The sequence below is a fragment of the Bos grunniens genome, chromosome 10 (assembly GCF_055505025.1).
Source record: "Bos grunniens cultivar Pamir isolate PY7600 chromosome 10, Bosgru_T2T1.0, whole genome shotgun sequence".
Lineage (NCBI taxonomy): Eukaryota > Metazoa > Chordata > Mammalia > Artiodactyla > Bovidae > Bos > Bos grunniens.
The window spans coordinates 98,944,504-98,964,702 of record NC_141174.1 but is presented as its reverse complement, the minus strand read 5'-3'; the positions used below and the strand labels follow the sequence as shown (position 1 = coordinate 98,964,702).

The 20,199-nt window shown below is 41.9% G+C and overlaps 1 protein-coding gene across 12 annotated transcripts in view; it reads left to right on the top strand.

Moving 5' to 3' along the window:
• KCNN2 (potassium calcium-activated channel subfamily N member 2) overlaps positions 1 to 20,199 on the top strand; it is a 504,825-nt gene that overhangs the window by 325,117 nt on the left and 159,509 nt on the right. For 10 of the 12 annotated variants that reach the window (XM_086323291.1, XM_086323286.1, XM_086323284.1 and 7 more), the window contains 3 exons: positions 9,854 to 10,058; positions 10,893 to 12,181; positions 12,761 to 12,856. In XM_086323291.1, coding sequence (XP_086179417.1) covers positions 10,037 to 10,058; positions 10,893 to 12,181; positions 12,761 to 12,856 — 1,407 coding nt within the window. In that variant the 5' untranslated portion in view covers positions 9,854 to 10,036. Of the gene's footprint in view, positions 1 to 9,853; positions 10,059 to 10,115; positions 10,403 to 10,892; positions 12,182 to 12,760; positions 12,857 to 14,313; positions 17,694 to 20,199 lie in introns of those variants that run through there. The other 2 variants (XM_086323294.1, XM_086323290.1) reach the window with 2 other exon arrangements.

Sequence of the window (20,199 nt, the reverse complement as noted above, 5' to 3'; positions counted from 1 at the left end):
GCTTAGAAAGCTTTTCTAAACATTTGAGGCAAGTGTCTGTTTTTAAAAATAAAATAAGAAACTGAGTCCCCTGTCCTTTTACCTTCCTAAAGACATACTCTGTGTCATACCCCTTACTACATTCAAATGTGAACTCGTGTTCCCTCTTCTTTATTTCCTCTTCCGGTCTTCTGGGAATCGAGGCTTCTCTAGTTAGTCACCTGAAAACTTCATCCTTCTCACATTTTCTGACCTGCCCTGAAGACTGTGAAACCATGATCCTCCTTAAACCTGCTATAATGAAGGCTGCTTCCTAGGAAAACTCAGGCAGGCCCTTGAGGAAAAAAATGAGAAAAACAAACAGATCATAAGGGCCTCCTAGGAAAAGGAGTACGTCAAGGCTGTATATTGTCACCCTGTTTATTTAACTTATATGCAGAGTACATCATGAGAAACGCTGTAGGCTTGTGGGCTGGAAGAAGCACAAGCTGGAATCAAGATTGCCGGGAGAAATATCAATAACCTCAGATATGCAGATGACACCACCCTTATGGCAGAAAGTGAAGAGGAACTGAAAAGCCTCTTGATGAAAGTGAAGGTGGAGAGTGAAAAAGTTGGCTTAAAGCTCAACATTCAGAAAACGAAGATCATGGCATCTGGTCCCATCAGTTCATGGGAAATAGATGGGGAAACAGTGGAAACAGTGTCAGACTTTATTTTTGGGGGCTCCAAAATCACTGCAGATGGTGATTGCAGCCATGAAATTAAAAGACGATTACTCCTTGGAAGGAAAGTTATGACCAACCTAGATAGCATATTCAAAAGCAGAGACATTACTTTGCCAACAAAGGTCCAGCTAGTCAAGGCTATGGTTTTTCCAGTGGTCATGTATGGATGTGAGTGTTGGACTGTGAAGAAGGCTGAGCACCGAAGAATTGATGCCTTTGAACTGTGGTGTTGGAGAAGACTCTTGAGAGTCCCTTGGACTGCAAAGAGATCCAACCAGTCCATTCTGAAGGAGATCAGCCCTAGGATTTCTTTGGAAGGAATGATGCTAAAACTGAAACTCCAGTACTTTGGCCACCTCATGCGAAGAGTTGACTCACTGGAAAAGACTCTGACACTGGGAGGGATTGGGGGCAGGAGAAGAAGGGGCTGACAGAGGATGAGATGGCTGGATGGCATCACTGACTCGATGGATGTGAGTCTGAGTGAACTCCGGGAGTTGGTGATGGACAGGGAGGCCTGGTGTGCTGCGATTCATGGGGTTGCAAAGAGTTGGACACGACTGGGCGACTGAACTGAACTGAACTGAAGGACTATAAGTCTAAGACATACAAACATAAGATATTTTCTTTGCTACTTGTTAAAGAAAGGTATGGGGAGGGAGGAGGGAGGAGGGTTCAGGAGGGTTCAGGATGGGGAACACATGAGAAATAAAGGAATAAAAAATTAAAAAAAAAAAAAGAAAGGGACAAAAGTGAAGCAAAAAGCCTTTCCTTGCCATGTCTTGGTAAATCCGACCAGAACTGACTTCTCTACCCTTTCCCCTGAGTGGAGATCTAATAAAAAAGTCAACACTCTGGCCTGCTAAGGTAGCAAGTGGCACCCCTTCAATTATGTCAGAATTTACTACTTGTGGGTAAAATTCAGTTTTAAAATTGTTGTTCTTTTCTTTGCTGTTCTCCACAGTCCTGATCTTGGGATAAGCAAAATGCTAACATATATAATAGGAAATATAAAAGTACTTTATTTTGGAACTCTGCTTAATAACCTAGAAAAATCTTTTTGAGTAATGTATTTCAATAGCTTAGTACACTTCATATTATATTTATCCTCAAGAACAAAGTGTTCTGTTCTATAAATCTTTTTTTTTTCATTATCTATGAGACCACTAAAAGAAAAGTATTAAAAACCTGTTTTAGTGAAGTATTTAATAAACTTAAACAAAAACATGACCTTTATCTCGGCTAGAGATAAAAACAAAAAATTCCATGAACAAATTAGTTCTTCATGTAAGAATGGGAAATGGGAATTTTGCATTCCCCTGATTTAATACCCAATTCTGAGCCCCCCTAGACAACCATTCATGTGACAGCTTTGAACATTGGTTTGGCTTTCATTAAGAGGGCCTCTAACTCTCCTGATCTCTTTTGAAGTGAGCACTGAAGTAAGTCTGATCCTGGTGTTACAGTCACTTGTCAGTATCAAATGAGACCTCTGCCACCTCCACAGTGCCTCCTCTGTGCTATGCTCTCTTGACTGCTGAGTCCTCTAAGATATTTGCTTCAAACAGCCGGACCACGTGCTGTTGGTTGGGTGCAGAGTGCACTTTTGCTGCCAACCCTCTAGACTGAGAGTGTATAACTCCCCAGATTGCCACAGCTCACCTCTTTAAAAAGACTTTAGTCTCACCATACTGTATTTGCACTACTTAAGGGGGATGTTGACACATTACAGAGAACTTAATCAGTGGTCACAAGTGACCATTATGAATTATCTTCAAAGGATACTTTAGTCTTAGTTCCTTTTCATTGTCTGTTAGAATCATATGATAATGGTGATTTTTAACTGTAGAATTCAGTACAAAATATAACTGAGTTTTACTTATATGTAAGAGAAATTTACATTCCACAATCAAAATAAAAATTCCTCAGCTCATTTTTTTATTGAAATTCTTCTTGGATATTTATTGAATCATGATACTGTTAGGATTTAAAAGCCATTTAGATAGAGTCTCAAAGAAGAAAGTCTGGAATCCTCAAATTCCTTAAAATGCATGGATAATATTCTTGCTTGGGAAATCCCATGGACAGGGCCTGGGGTCACAAGAGTCAGAGACAACTTAGCGACTAAAACACCACAATAGTAACTCATGCTACTTAGAAAAACTTGTTCCTACTCCACTCTAATTTTATCTACTACTGCCTCAGCACTGTTCATTTTAAACTGATACTTTCATTTTAGCATTCAATTATGTTTGGGAATTTCTCTCATCAGTTGTTAACAACTTTCTTGATATATAATTCACATAATATATATATATATCATCCATTCCAAGTGTACAAATTAATGATTTTTAGTGCATTCACAGTTATGTGACTATTACCATGCTATGCTATGCTATGCCAAGTTTCTTCAGTTGTGTCCGACTCTGTAAACCTATGGACTGTAGCCCACCAGGCTCCTCCATGGGAGGAGGAGAGAGGCTGGAGCTTCAGCTTCTATGGGAGGAGGAGAATCCTTCCATGGGATTCTCCAGACAAGAGTACTAGAGTGGGTTGCCATTCCCTTCTCCAGGGGGACTCCCCGACTCAGGATCAAATCCGAGTCTCTTACATCTCCTGCATTGATTGGCAGGCACATTTCTTATCACTAGTGCCACCTTAAAATATTTTTATCACATCGGTAAGTAACACTTTTCTCATTAATGAATCCCATTTCTGCTGCCTCCTCAACCCCAGCATAAGACAGCCACTAATGTAACTTTCTTTATAGATTTGCTTATACTGGACATGTCCTATGGATAGATTCATACATGTTGTCTTTTGTGACTGACTTTCCTTCACCTTCTTCAAGGTTCCTCCTTGTTGTAGCATTTATCATATTTCATTGCTTTTCACTGATGAGTAATATTCCATTTTAAAAATATACCATGTTTTATTTATACACTTACCAGTTGATAGACATTTGAATTCTTTCCAGTTTTTAGCTATTTAAATAATGCTTCTGTAAACATTCATGTGCAAGTTTTTGTGCAGATGTATATTTTCATTTCTCTAGTCTATGTGCCTAGGAGTAGAATTTCTGGATAATATGCTGGTTTTAGAATTAGTATTTTAAGGCACTTCTAAATGTTTTCCAAAGCTGCTTGTACCCCTTTACAGTCCCACCAGCAATGTATGAGTGTTCAAATTTCACCATGTACTCTCCAACACTTGTTATTGCTTGTCTTTCTGATTAAAGACATCTTAGGGGTTATGAAGTGGTATTATAGTTTTGATTGACATTTTCCTAGTGGCTAATGATGTTGTGCGTTTATTTTCATGTGCTTATTTGTCAGTATTATACCTTCTTTTAGAAATGTCTATTCAAAGACTTTGTCTTTGGGTTATTTATTCTTTTCGTTATCAAGTTTAAAAGTTCTTTATATTTTGGGTGCAAGTCCTTTTTCACATCTGTGACTTGCAAATATTTTCTCCCAATGTCAGAAGATGAAGAGGAACTAGAGTTTCTTGATGAGTGTGAAGGAGAAAAGTAAAAGAGCCAGCTTAAAACTAAATATTAAAAAAAAAAAAAACTAAGATCATGGGCACCCGGCCCCAATACTTCATGGCAAATAGAAGGGGAAAAGGTGAAAGAAGTGGCAGTTTTCTCCTTATTGGGCTCTCAAATCACTGTGGATTGTGACTACAGCCTTGAAATAAAAAGACGATTGCTTCTTGTCAGGAAAGCTATGCCAAACCTAGGCAGTGTATTGAAAAGCAGAGACATTACTCTGCTGACAAAGGTCCATATAGTCAAGGCCATGGTTTTCTCAGTGGTCACGTATGGTTGTAAGAACTGGACCATAAAGAAGGCAGAATGATGAAGAATTGATGCCTTCCAACTGTGGTCTGGAGAAGACTCCTGAAAGTCCATTGGACAGCAAGGAGATCAAACCAGTCAAACTTCAGGGAAATCAACCCTGTATACTCATTAGAAGGACTGATGCTGAAGCTGAAGCTCCAGTATTTTGGTCATCTGATGCAAAGAACTGACTCATTGGAAAAAGTCTCTAATGTTGGGAAAGATTGAGGGCAGAAGGAGAAGAGGGCATCAGAGGATGATATGGCTGGATGGTATTACCGATGCAATAGATATGAATTTGGGCAAACTTCGGGAGATCATGAGGGACAGGAAGGCCTGGTGTGCTGCCATCCATGGGGTTGCAAGGAGTCGGACATGAGTGAGCAACTGAACTGAACTGATATTCAGTATGATTGGATTTTGTTGAGAATTTTGCATCTGTGTTCATAAATAATATGAGTCTTTAGATTTCTTTTCTTGGGATGTCCCTAAGTTCAAGAATCTTATTTTTTTTTTTCTTGTCAGCTCAAATCTGTTGAGCCCCTCTTGTGAATTCTTCATTTTGGTTATTGTACTCTTCAACTCCAGAATTTCCATTTTATTTTTTTAAATAATTTATATCTCTTTAGTGGCATTTGCTGTTTGATGAGTCATTCCCATCACACCTCCCTTTAGCCGTTCTTTAATTATGATACAGCACTGGGCTTGTGAACCATACTTGTTCACTACATTTGTCAACAGAGTTTTTTGAACTATTGAGACAGGAATGATCACTTCCCTCTAAATAACATGGCTGTGTATATGAAACCTAGAACTGCTACAGCCGTTTTACCTACCATAAGGTAAATTAGTTTGACCAATATATATGGAAGAGAACAATGACATGAAAACACCTGAGGAAAGTTGCTGGAACCCTGATGAAGTCTTAAGCTCTGAAACAAACAGAACTGGCATATTCCGTAATTATGATATTTTCAGTTATTAGAGCCAAGAAATACCCAGAAGAACTGACAGCCAGTCCTGCTAGATCCCTGCAGGACTGCAGACAAGTTCCTCTAGGCCACAGGGCAAGGAGCTTGAGCCTCTTTCCTCTCCCTTATTATGTAAAAAGACAAAATGGACTCTGTTAGTGAGAAGAAGTAGTCTTCATTGGCCTTCAGTTTTTACTGTGAATGTTGCCAAAAATGAGAAATGCCAAGGGTGCCAGCAAAGTCAGCAGAATACTGTATCTGAAGAGACTAGGATCTGTATTTTTTAATATTTTTTAATTGGGCACCTTGGACCTGCATACATACAGCACTGCGGTTTTATCCAGTCTTGTATTTGAGCCTCATGAATTATTCTGTTGATCAAATGAAGTTAACAAAATGACAGTAGTTGAGAATCTCAGAATCCCGATCAAGCCAGGGAGGACATGTCCATGAGGTCATTCAAAGACAGGCATGGTAATAACCAGCTACTACTCTCTGTTCCTTGACTTTTAGTGGGGTGCCAGCCAGTATGAGCAGATAGAGTCAACAGGTTATCCTTCTACTCTGCAGGAAAGGCTACAAGGGTGTTAAACTGACTCACCACACAGATTGAGAAGACTGTACTTGAGGGTTACCTTTTTCTTGCTAGTCAGTAACTGCATGACCTGGGGTAGCCCAGGCACCACATTTCAGGATTATCCTTACCTGTAAAGCAGAAGTGATCATAAAAACTGCCTTGCCTTGGGGTAAGGGTGCTTGAGAGATGAAAATAAAATAACACATGAGAAACTGCTTTATAAACTAGAATGTGCTATTCAATAAGTCTTTTTTATGACTTGGTAGCTCAAATATGTGTTTCTAGTTGCCCAGGTATATCTGTATAATCTATAGACTATTTTTAAAGGACTTATCACAGTCAGTAATTTCAACCTGTTCACCTATTTAATTATGTAACATCATTCAATTATACCAGCAAAACTAGTATAGCTTCTATCTTTTTTTTTTTGCTGCACAGCTGAGACTTTTATAGATATGGTGATTAGCTGAGACATGGTAGGAAGCAAGGATGAGGGTAAAACAAATTTGGAAATGTTAAGATATTAATGAATAAGTCCTAAGAGTATAATTAATCCCTGAATAATAGTGGTACTACTAAAAATTAACAAGACTATCACCAATAAGCTCATTCAGGTCTTGATACTTTCTAATAATAATGTGGGACCATAAAGAATATAATACATAAAGATATTTTACTGTTTTCTTCAAATGTACATTTCTTATGAATTGAGAACAGTATGTGGTTCAAAAATAAGTGTTTTTTAATGAAATGTGTCAGTAAACAAAGAATTGTTGTGCTGAGAGAACAACTCTGATATTTTCCCAAGTCCCCATTTGCATCAAATGCTAAGCAAACTAAGTTGAAAGAGGCTGTGGCTTGTTACAACTTTTGTGGTTGGCACCATCAAATAACTTACTCACCCAGGCAAAGACAAAGAAAAATCTCAGAAAAACACTTACTTTGTAGGTCGAAGAATCTCTCAGAGCACTCAATGTGGCAAACAGATGCCCTGGTGCCTGCATCAGCTGTTCTGACAGCCTTTTCAAATAGACCAGAAACATCGAAATTCAAGAGTCCTGCTTTTTATAAGAAACAGAGATAGCATAGACTAGTAATTCCTGTGAAAAAGAGAATTAAAAAAAAAAAAAACTGTTGGCATAATATAAATCTGCATAAAGTAAAGGATTAAGTGCAAATGACCTGAAGCTTTTTCCCAAGCCCCCGTGGTCTGGGAAAATCATCCTTCTAAGACCGTTAGTAAGTGTTTGTGGAGTGCTTTGGGAGTGTTATATGTATGTGTCTGTTCACCAGCTTGGAATACAACAAATAAGAAAAAGCAATCTTTCTAACCCATCAAGGTTAAAAAAAAAAAGGTAATTTTTATAAGAACATGACACTAGAAAATAAAGGGCATTAAAATGATAGGATTTGAAATGTATTTTGTGGATGAGTATGACCTCTGGTGTTAAACTAGAGAAATTTCCAGCACTTATGCATCTTAATGACAGAAAGAGAAGCAAATGCAACTTTCCAAGAGCTTATTATTGGAGGTTGCAAGCCCTTGTATTGTGACCTTGCTTTCAACCTCTTTTTATTTCCTCCCTCTCTCTTTCCCTCCTCAGTCTCACAAATAAAAATGAGTATTTACTATGTGTGAAGTACTGTCCATGGAAAGAATATTATCTTTGTTGTTCTAACTACTTAACTTTACATGGTACATCTATAATCTCATATAGGGAGAAAAATAGCAAAATGATGGTAAACTATATGAAAAGTTTACATACAAGCTTGAAATCGGTTTGTTAATTTTACAACGAAAAGAGGCTAATGAAAAGAACTCCTTAAATGTGCCCCTGTCATAACCCAATAGTGTAAAATGTCCTAAACAATAATGTTATGAGGATTCAGACTAAAACAGAAACTTACTGTGAGATCTTGTCATTTTTCATCATCATACTGATAGTGGATGATCATACTCTCCAATGCAGATGTTTATTACCAAGAAGATTTTTTGATTGTGTGTGATAGATGATTCCTTGAAACAGAAAGATGATAAATATCTGACTGACTCTTACTTTCATTTCTCTCCAATCACAGTGGGTTTCATATTATTTCATGAGCTTCTGCAAGGTGCTGGCTAAGTGGAAGCACTGATCATTTGAGCTTTGTTATTCTTACGGTTCCTTATGTTATGTGCCAAATCTCCATTTCTTTCTTACCTTGTGCATCCTTTCCTCCCAACCCTCCTTAAATCTCAACAGTCTTTGTTTCTACATGATTAAAGGGACTGCACCTAATCTTGTACTAGACAAAGTATACAACATTTATTTCCCTGTTATTTTGTTTGTAGAACTTATTTGAAGCTTTGAGTTTGCTATATGAGAAAGTCAGTTTGACCACAAAAGATGCAGATATTGGTTTTTTTTTTGGCAGTCATTTTTAAAACAACATTTTAATAACTCTAGAACCTTATATCTAAATCTTTAACAGTTTAGTGTGGTAGCAATTATTATATTTGGAGAGGGTATTGATGTAGTCTTTCAGTTAAATTTACAAAAGGCTAATGAGAGTATTAATTTACCATGATAAATATATTTGATGTATTTAGATTTGGAAGGATGAATCAAACTTTTTCACTTAATCAGCTGTGTGTAACAACTAGAAGAAGGTCATATAATTCATTACAAAGTGAAAATAAATGTATTATGAATTTTGTGCTTGAGTTGAATTTTACTTCACACCAGAAGGTGAAAAAATTTTAATTTGGAAGCTTTTGTTGTAATTTCAAATTACTTGTTAGAATTGTTTTTAAAAGTCATGCTCACCACACAATTCATGCATATCTACTCAGCTACCCCAAAGATTCTATGAGCTTAATAATTCTAAAATGTGTTATTGAATTGCAAAAAATCATAATAGAATATAAAAATAAAATGCTGTCTCCAGCTTTTAGCCATTCAAATTCTATTCTTGACCAAGACTACTGAGAAATGCACGTTCTCTGGGACTAAAAGCAACTCTTTACTTTTTTTTTTTTCTCCTGGATTTGTTTGCTTGGATGCACAAAAAAATTTTTAAATTGTTTTAACTCATGTCCAAAGGATATCCTAAAATGAATTATTCACTCCATAGCATTGAAACACATACACTCTCTTAGGAGCAGGTACCTTGTAAGCAACTTTAGGGTAGCTGCCGAGTAGAATATCAAGAAACTGGATCCAGCTGAGAATTCCAATTACCTAATGAAGGTGATCCGCTTTCACTTTAATTTCTTGGTCAGTCTAACTCTTTATAACGTCTATCATAAAAATCATGCTTTAAAATCACAATTTAAAAAGTAAATATTCAACTGGCCAGTGTATTTCATTCCATTTTCTGGAAATGGGGATCTCGATTTACAAAGAAATACAAACGACAAAGACGTAAGATGGAGCAGTAACAAAGAACCCTTGAAAGGTTCCCTTGCCGCTTTGTTAGTGCAATGTATCGCCTAAAAGGAAAACACATCACAGGAAATTTGTGAGACACAAAACGTAATTTTTATTGGTTTATTAGCAAATAAATATTATACCTAACTAGAGCAAAACTCCAGTACTGTCCTCAAGCAACTATTATTCAGCCCGAGTTCTCATTGTTAATAATTTCCCAGCCAGCGTGTGACTGACGGTGTGAATCAGCCCGCGCCAGCCCCTCTCCATCCTCCGCTGCAGTCAGGCACAGAAGATGCTCGGTGTCGCGCATCAGTGATCCGGCCTTTGCTTTGTCTGTGCTGCAGGTGGAGAGGAGGAAGAGGAACAGAAGACGAGCTGGTGGTGGCTGGCGGTCGCTGAGCATCCCCCAAGACCCTCAAGCAAGCGTCTTCTCCAAGGCAGGAAAAGCCCACGGACCTATCCACTGGGGTGGTCAGAGGGCCTGAGCGCGTAACCCAGGACCCGGCGGCCGGGGGCGCCAGCCCCTCATGTTCCGCAGAAGGCGCAAATGTGAGCGGCGGTAGCTGGGAAAGCCCTCCACCCCCGCCAGGGGGACCCGGGAAGCCCAATCCAGCTCCTCGCGAGGACGGAGGGGATCCCCTCCTCCGGCCCCGCCCCCATCCTCCCCTGCCCAGGCGCCGAGGCGGTTAACCCTTGCTGCGCCGCAGCGCACTAGGGCGAGAGCGCCGCGCAGCCTATCCCGACTACCAGGCGCCGAAGCCCAGCGGCGGGGGAAGATTAGGGCTCGAGGGCCGCTTGGATCTCGCCGCGGCCAACCTGGGGCTCAGGCGCCGGGGTTCTCACCAAGCCCTGCTGCACTGGCTCAGCTAGCCATCAAACCTTTTCTCTCCATAGTGGGTGTCCCCACAGTTATTTGGCGGGTGGTTGGCATCCCACTCTCAGTAGGACAATCAGGGAGACGTAGGCGTGGGGCGAGGGGGCTGTTGCTCCGCAGCTCTTAAGAGGCGTGCATGCCGGTGAAGGAGTGGCCCCGGGTTCCGCACCGTTCCCTCGCCTGACGCCCTGGCTGGGGTGGCCCAACGTGCTGCAGTGCCCGGGCAAGTGATCGAGACTGCACGTCCGGCAACAGTTAGGGGGGCTGTGGCGCGGGAAGGAGGGACGCCCCTACCTTTTCCCCCTCTCACTGCAAACCCGCTGCACTCCCCAGCCCTCGGGGCTCAAGGGTAGTCCCCGATCATCAGCAAGTGGAACCCTCGCCCTCCCCCTGTCCTAGCCTGAGGACCCTAGGGTTTTCATCCTGCAGATTCCCCCCTCCCCATCTCTCTCTCACACACACATGCTCCCCTAAACCTCGCGCCGCAAACTCAGTCTTGGTCCCCGCAGGTGATGTCATGCCCATTGTTTTGGTGCGCCCGACCAATCGGACTCGCCGCCTGGATTCTACCGGAGCCGGCATGGGCCCTTCCTCGCACCAGCAGCAGGAGTCTCCGCTCCCGACCATAACGCATTGCGCAGGGTGCACCACCGCCTGGTCTCCCTGCAGCTTTAACAGCCCTGACATGGAAACCCCATTGCAGTTCCAGCGCGGCTTCTTCTCGGAGCAGCCGCCGCCGCCGCGCTCCTCGCACCTGCATTGCCAGCAGCAGCAGCAGAGCCAGGACAAGCCGTGCGCGCCCTTCGCGTCCCTCCCGCACCCTCACCACCACCCGCACCTCGCGCACCAGCAGCCGGGCAGCGGCGGCAGCAGCCCATGCCTCCGGTGCAACAGCTGCGCCTCCTCCGGTGCCCCGGGGGCGGGGGCGGGGGATAACCTGTCCCTGCTGCTCCGTACCTCCTCGCCCGGCGGCGGCGCCTTCCGGACCCGCACTTCCTCGCCGCTGTCGGGCTCGTCGTGCTGCTGCTGCTGCTCGTCGCGCCGGGGCAGCCAGCTCAATGTGAGCGAGCTGACGCCGTCCAGCCATGCCAGTGCGCTCCGGCAGCAGTACGCGCAACAGCCAGCGTCCGCCTCCCAGCACCACCAGTGCCACAGCCTGCAGCCCGCCGCCAGCCCCACGGGCAGCCTCGGCAGCCTGGGCTCCGGGCCCCCGCTCTCGCACTACCACCACCACCCGCACCCGGCGCACCACCAGCACCACCAGCCCCAGGCGCGCCGCGAGAGCAACCCCTTCACCGAAATAGCCATGAGCAGCTGTAGGTACAACGGGGGCGTCATGCGGCCGCTCAGCAACTTGAGCGCGTCCCGCCGGAACCTGCACGAGATGGACTCCGAGGCGCAGCCCCTACAGCCCCCGATGTCTGTCGGAGGAGGTGGCGGCGCGTCCTCCCCGTCTGCTGCCGCGGCCGCGGCCGCTTCGTCCTCAGCCCCGGAGATCGTGGTATCCAAGCCGGAGCACAACAACTCCAATAACCTGGCGCTCTACGGAGCCGGCGGCGGCGGCGGCAGCACTGGAGGAGGCGGTGGTGGTGGCTGCGGCGGCGGCAGCGGGCATGGCAGCAGCAGTGGCACCAAGTCCAGCAAAAAGAAGAACCAGAACATCGGCTACAAGCTGGGCCACCGGCGCGCCCTGTTCGAGAAGCGCAAGCGGCTCAGCGACTATGCGCTCATCTTTGGCATGTTCGGCATCGTGGTTATGGTCATCGAGACCGAGCTGTCGTGGGGCGCCTACGACAAGGTAGGTGCTCGAGCCCCTTGCCCACAGTTCCCGGGCCGCAGAGCCGGACGCCTGGTGGTTGGGGCGGTCGCTGGCGGGAACTCTCTGCTTTCCCCTGACGATCGGAGATGTCCGCCGCGAGGACGAGTGCCACTCCGACTCGCACCCTTAACCCTAGTCTGGAGAGGAAGCTTTTACGCGCGCAGCCAAAGTTCTGGAGGGAGTGAATGCCCCGCCAGTTTGGGTATTTTAAAGAAGTGATTTCAGGACTCCTTGGGGGAAAGCATGCTTTATTTCTCTCCTGAGGCTCACCATTTAGGAGATCTCTTTCAAACCCGAAGGCTTAAACTCAAAGCTAATTTCCTCATGGATTTCATTTCGAGAGCCACAAGCTGCACTGGGGTCCGTGTAGTTGCGGCCCCCCCTGCTGCTTGGCCTTCCCTGATCTCCTCACTTTCCTGACAGATGACAGAGCCAAAACAGGTGCCCCTACCTCCATCCTCCCCCTGGGAGCTCAGATCCAATTGCTGGGGATTGGCCGACCCCTCCCAGGGCTTAAAAAGTGCTTCTTTTAAAAAAGTGCTTCTGTCTTTGTTGCAGGCGTCACTGTATTCCTTAGCTCTGAAATGCCTTATCAGTCTCTCCACGATCATCCTGCTTGGTCTGATCATCGTTTACCACGCCAGGGAAATACAGGTAACTTACTGCTCTACTGTTTATGAATGACCCCAACGTGGGGAAGTGCAAGGCAGCAGATGCTTTTCCAAGCTCTCCTGTCCTTGCCTGAGGTTACAGAAGACACATGCTGTGTTCTTACCTTAGCACCTGACCTGTTCTTTCAAGAAGTTGAAAGCAAAACAGTGCAGCATATAAATACACAGTAGTTTCCAGGATGTATTTGTTAAACCTCAGATTCCTCCCCCCCCCCCTCCCCCCCCGCCCCTTCTTCTTTAGGTAGGTCCACTTCTCCATGACTGTCATTGCATATGCTTTCCTTAAGGCCAGTTAAGCACTAGCCTTAATCTGTAGGGTAGATGAGTATTCTCCTTTAATACACATTTAACAAGATGGATGGGTCATTAGGGAAGATTGTGCCTGTCTGTATCACCTTCCATACCAACTGTAGCTTAAAAAAGAAAAGAGTCCTGGGATATTCCTCGCTAATGTGCATTAATAAGGCAAGAGGAGAGTTCTAACCTTTTCTATATCTTACCCTAACATTAGAGAAAGAAGAATCTGTTGTGAATTTAGAACACAAATTCTGTATATCTGGTAGTTTGGTAGATTTTAGGTACATTTATTATTTAAAATGTCACTTAAGAGCAAAGGCCACTGCCCTTGTGAGTGGACTTCTTAGGAAAATGTTTGTCTAAATGCAGCCAGGAACTCTGTTGTTAGATATGACCAATAACTGGCAATTTCAGAATATTTGATCTAAAATTCATGGGTCACCTTTTGGATTTTTACTTTGCTGTAGCTTTCGGTCAACAGCATACTAAAGTTAGTGAATAAAATAACTAGAGTTTTCAAAAATTTAGAAAGATTGGGATTTTCCAGTTTACGATTTACACTAATATATACTTTCTGGTTTTTTTTATTAGCTGTTATTTATTTGGCCAAACTATTAAACTCTTGAATTTAGGGTGCTTTCCATTAGGAGTTGCCATTAAATTTAAATTATATTTAATTAATTATAAGTTAAATTAATTTTAAGTTAGTAATTCACAAAGACAGTAGAAGAAACCCATTTTAACTACTACCCAGGCAAAATAAAGACACACTTGATCCCACATGAGGATGGAAAAATTACATAAGCATGCTTTCAAATTTGCAAAGACTTTGAAAATTGTGAAATTGAAGGATTAAGGATAGAGAAGGAGAATTAGAAGGAGTAAGAATATCTAGAGGTAAGTAATAAGACTGCACTAGCCAAAGAAGGCAAGCACATTTGAACTCTAAAATTTGAATAATTTACATAGGTCCATCTTTAATTCAACACTAGTGATCCTGGGCTTTTGAGATTCTTTGAATATTTTAAAGTAATACTAAAATGTAACTTACACATAAGAGTATCTTTTCATTTTGACTAGAAGGAAAATGCTTGAGGCTGGGGAACGAACTAGGTCTAATGGCCGTTTGACTTGGTTTACCAGATGAGAAGCCTGTGATCAGAAGAGGTGACCTGCCTGCCAGATGCCACAGCTAGACAGTACAGAGCCTGACTGCCCTGTTCCGCTAGCCCCCACCCATCATGCTTCCCGCTGCGCTCTGCTACTGCGTGTCAGGAGCCCGGAAACATGACATGTCTGTCCTCTCTAAATCCAAAAGTTTGATATTTGAATTGGGATAAACTTACAAGATTTTTCCAAAATCTTCATAGGTATTTATGAAAGTCAAGTAGCTTAATTTTTTTTTTTTTTAAGACTAGTGCAGTTTTACTTAATCTACGCTGGAAAGAGACCTAGCTGGTTTTTTGTTTTTTTTTTTTTTTTTTGGTGTTTGGGTTTTTTTACTTAGACATCAGCTTTCAGATTATTCCTGTTCCTTCTGAAAAACACACAGCTGAACAGACACTCATGGTGAAGAACATCTGGTGGTGTTAATATCAAGAACAAACTGTCTTCCTGAAAGCACTCATTTTTTATTGGGAAATTATTTTGAAATAACTTATAAGAGTTTGAGAGCTCCAAACACTGGCCGGATGTTAATTATGTGTTATAAAAAAATTTTGATCATATTTGATAACACTGTTGAAACTTAAAGTAATACAAATAAAATAAACCATATTTTTAAAGATCACTTTACACTTGAAAGAATTCCACTCCTGGCTAATTTTGAGGATAATTTCTGTTATACAAATGCATAGATATATTGATTAGAGTATGTATATAGCACAGGTGTTAAAAATGAAGACATGAATGCTGCACGTAAGGATTATAAGCACAGTGAACCTCTTTACTGCTGTGGCAGCATAAATATCACAAAAAGTTAGATTTTTAAAAATTGGTGATGCATGGTTTCTACCAAACCAACCACACTTAAGATCAAATTAGATGCTCCGGTGATATCATTTAGTTGTTTGGATATAGCTATTACTGTTTAATCTTGAGAGATTTTTTTCCTCCAGCTAAAGTTACAAATTTTATCTGAGCTGCATTTAAAAAAATATATATATATAAAATGGAAAAGGACAAAATAAATATGGAGACCCTGAGCTAGAAATCAAGAACCACAAAAGTGTGTTCTAATTCAACCAGAGAGTAGAGTCAGTGATTGCTTCTGAAATACTTCACTCTGAAACACAGTGAAGTCAAGTGCACAGGCTAATGTATCCATGTGTGGAAAGTGGTGAAGTGTGCCCTTTTTAACTTACTGATGTCATTGGTATAGATGTACTTCTTTCATAAGTTTTAAGCAAATATGTACTTCTCAGTTTATTATTAAGAATCCCAAGTATATTGATTAGCTTTGAGTTAAAGAACTCACTGTAGGGGTCATGCCACCATTCAAAGCATGTTCCTGGACATAGCATTCAGTCTTACGTGACACTTAATCTTTTTCTTGTTAGCACAGCAGTATGTTGGTTGGGTAGTGAGAACTAGCTAGTATGGGTTTTTGGTGCATGGTAGGATTTCTCACTGCACTCAGAAAAAATCAGTGTTAAAGCCAGTGTTCTGTCTGGCTGTCCACTAGAACTTCTTTTGCAAAGCTTGGGGAGGCCCTGACATTTCCATGAAGAACCTTGGAAAGCAAGTCAGTGTGACCTTTTATAAAATGTTTATAAACAGTCTGTCAAAATTAGATGGTTCAGGTGAGTCATGGATGGAAGTGGTTGAATTAAAATAGTGTGATAGGGAGGCTTTGTAAGGACTTAGCTCAGTACATTTCAGCTTTGCTGTCATTTTTCAGTACCACAGACAGCTCAGTGCACCAGCTCAATGCATAGTCTGCTCATTTCACTAATTACTTTTACACCCCTGCCCACAAACAAAAATGAAGTCACTCTTTGGGGGTGGGTGGGTCAGAATGCTTATGTAAAATCAGGTTTAGCGGGGCACATTATCAGCCAAGTAGATGTTGCTGCTGCTGCTAAGTCGCTTCAGTCGTGTCCGACTCTGTGCGACCCCATAGACGGCAGCCCACCCGGCTCCCCTGTCCCTGGGATTCTCCAGGCAAGAACACTGGAGTGGGTTGCCGTTTCCTTCTCCAATAAGTAGATGTTAGGTTTTCTCAAATAGATATTTGACTTTCCTATATTCAGCAGCAAAATTTAAAAATTACAAATTGATATGTAAAATAAATTTTAGCAAATGCCTTTTGTTGCAATCTTCTGACAAAGAAAAAGTACTATGGGGATTGTTTTATACACTTTGGAAAGGTCACCTAATACTAAATAAGTAGCTTCCTCATCTCAAGTATAAGATCAAATAATAGGGAAAACAGAGGCATGATTTCCTGTGACTTTTCTTTTTCTTGCCCTTCTTCTTTGATGGAATAAGAACAAAACAATGCTCAAATGCTCTTTAAGATCTTTAATATCAAATAAGTTGAATGTAGATTTCACTTTATCTTTTCAACTTTAGTGTAGTTGAGTTTCTCTTGTGAAAGGAATTTTAGTTGAAAGAACGATTTAGTATTTTTGAGACAGGCAAATACAAGATTTGGAAGAAAGCATCTTGGACGATCTTTCTGGTTCTTACAAGATGTGGCAAAATGGAGTGTACTATACTTAAAAGTTGAAAACACTTTTGTTTCCTTGATTTTGTTTTGGTAATATAGTTATATAATAAAGAGGACTAGAGAAAACACTGATTTTTCTTTGGTATCTTTTGCAGTAGAGTAACTATGCATTCTTCTTCAAATTAGCTTTTCAGAGATGGATGCTATAGATCTAAAACTGGAAAGGCAAAAATTAAAATTTCTTTATACTCGTGCATGTAGGCCACACAAAGGAGAAAGGAGTGACTGAGAACAGGAACTTTAACAAACTCTGAAGGCTCCTGGACTGGTTGGGGAGGGATGGTTAAGTGTCCACTGAGTAGACTGTGGCTCCCCTGTGGAGGGGGCGGGGGAAGGATGCTTGCTTTTGTATTCCTGCAGAGAGCAACTAGATACTTCCAGACCATACAGAAAATGCTGCATATAGTTGCTATTCTTGTGAGTAAAATAATAGTAAATAAATATACATAGTAAAAATAACTGGTACAGAAGAGCTTAAAATAAATATGATAGTCACATTCTCAGTCCTGTTTTTCATAAACAGCCACTTTTAAATTTCTCATGCATTTCTCCAGAATCTTAAATAATGAATATTTACTTGTGTTGAGAGACACGCACAGGGCTTCCCTTGGTGACTCAGCAGAAAAGAACCCACCTGCCAATACAGGAGACTCAGGTTTGATCCCTGGGTCAGAAGGATCCCCGGGAAAAGGAAATGGCAGTCCACTCCAGTATTTTTGCCTGGACAGAGGAGCCTGGCTACAAGTCCATGGGATTGCCAAAAAGTTGGACACCACTTAGCAACTCAACACCAACAGAGACACACGTGCTCTGCTTTCATTGCTGATATATTTTGGTTTTCTTCATCAGCACGTGGAGGCCTGTCTCAGCCTTTTTCCACTGTTTATTACCCCATTGTATGGATACACTGTGCCTTACTGACAGGCCTTTGGTGTTTTCTAGGCTTTTGCTATTATAAGCCATAATAAAACATACATGCTTATTTTAATCTGCTAATTAGAGAATGTACATATGATAAATGTCCAGCAGACAGATTGTTAAGTAGAAGGGAGTTTGTATTGTAAATGGAAAGGTACTGCTCCCCAATCCTTTAGAAAGATCTTCAGAGTTTTCATTCTCTGCTTCCCCACACATTATTTCCCCACAACATTGTTTACATTGAATGTTATAAAAAGGAATTTTAAATAACTTTGGATTTGCAAAGTTTACTATTTTCTTGAAAAATATTTTTTGTGAAAAATTCCTTAAGGACAAAGCTCACGGTCTCATAGGGTTATTTGCAACATTTTGCAGTGTCTAATGGTACGTTATTGAATCCTCTGACAAACTGGCCAATCCTTGTAAAGTTACCATCAGAAGCAAATATTTGCCAAAATTTTTTTTTTTTTTTAACTTAAACTTTGGAGATAAAAGAAGGTGAAAGAGTAGAAGGAATGGTCTTCAAGTTGTCCTTCGATCTCTCCCATATCTACAAGGCAGAGAAACATTAACTCATTTTAAGACTGAAAGGCTGTGAGGTGGGTACCTTGCTTATATTGCTTTGTGGTGTGGTGGGCAGCTCCGTGACCTCTGTCTGTACTGCCATCAGCTTCTGCCTCAGTTGTAATGAGACTCTGAGTCCCTCTGACTTCACGTATACCCTGTAGTAACGAAATCACTCAGGACTAATTTCCTCCACCTGCCCGTGTAAAGATCTCTGCATTATTAATGGGCGTGACACTAAATAAAGCAATCCTGCTGTGTTTACAGAGCAGCATCACAAATGAATGAAGACTGGAACTTTAGGTTTACTGCAAGTGGGTTCGCTTGCTCTGCCAAGTCGTTTCTGGGCCGTGTTTTTTTTCTGCTCGGTAAGACGGCCACTGTGGGCTGTCATCATCCCAAACCACATCTGGCAGGGTGGACAGAGGAAGCCGGCACTGATTTAACTTCAGGGAGTTACTTTTGGTCAGGGTATAAAGTGGTTTCATGAGGCTATTTTAGAGAGAATTTCTGCTCATTAGAAAATAATATGATGTTTGCTACTTGGGGAGTATATTTTTAACCTGAAACTCCTTTAGAATTCTCTTTTTAGAACTGGAAAGACCTGAAGTGTTATCTGGCCCAGGATCCCAGCCGGCATGCCATCTCAGATAAAAGTAGCCACCCCGTATCTGCCCGAACCCTCTCACCATGATGGTCAGTTTGTCAGTACAGGCTGGCCCATTGGCAGACAGCTCTTACTTTTAGGAAGGTTTTCCTTATGTTGGGGTGAAGTCTTCCCATATTCAACATTTAATAGTTTTTGAGCTCTGCTAATACAATGAGAAATAAGACAATCAGGTTCCTTCTCTCCTGGAACTGACATTCCATGCAGGCGGGCTAAGGAGAGAGACAAAAATTAAGGAAGAACATCCTTAGAAGTTGTGATAAGTTGTGTCATAAAGCCCCCATAAAAGGGACTGTGGTAGAAAATCATTAGGGGCCAACGGTTGTCATCAGATGGGGTGATTATGGGAGTATTCTCCAAGGAAATGACTTTTAAACCAAGATATAAAGTAAAGGAAGTTATCAGTTACTGGCAGAGTCTGGAGGAAAAACCTTTTCAAAGTCCTAGTGACTGAAAAGGATTTCTTGCACTTACACAACTGAGAGCAAATCAGTGTAGTCCAGGCAAGGGGACAGTGGTACTGGGTGGTGTGAGGGTTGTTATACTGAAGGGTCCTGAGCCCATACTTTGTGATACCTTCTTCAAAGTGCATGAGACCATCATTGAAGCAAAGACGAGTCACAATCCAGCTTCCTGTTTAAACATATGTTTTGTTTGGTGGGGTGCGGCGGGGAGGCTCTGAGGAGATTGGTCTGGAGACCATTAGACTCTTAATCAACTCACATTGTAGAGATGATGCTCAGTTGGCTTGGTTAACAGCAGTGGAAATGAGGGGAAATGGTCTGGTTTGAGACCCAAGTTGGAGGAAGAATGGACGTTTTAGTGATTGGCTATGACAGGTGAGGGCAAGGGATGATGCAAAGATGATCCCCAGGGTTCTGGTAGGAGCATCTGAGTGTGTGATGCTGAAGGCGGAGGACTCACACCAAAGGGTAGGATGTGGAGTCAGGGTTGCTTCTGATGGAAGTGCTTCTGATTATACAAGAGAATCTTGAATTCAGAGGAAATGTATGGACTAGAAATTTAAGTTAGCAAGTAATCAGCATAGAGGCTATTTAAACCCATAGGAATAGATAAAATCACTGAGAGAAAATAGATGAGAGAAGAAGGTGGAGAGTGGATCAACCTCTGACATCTAGAGGTTTTGTGA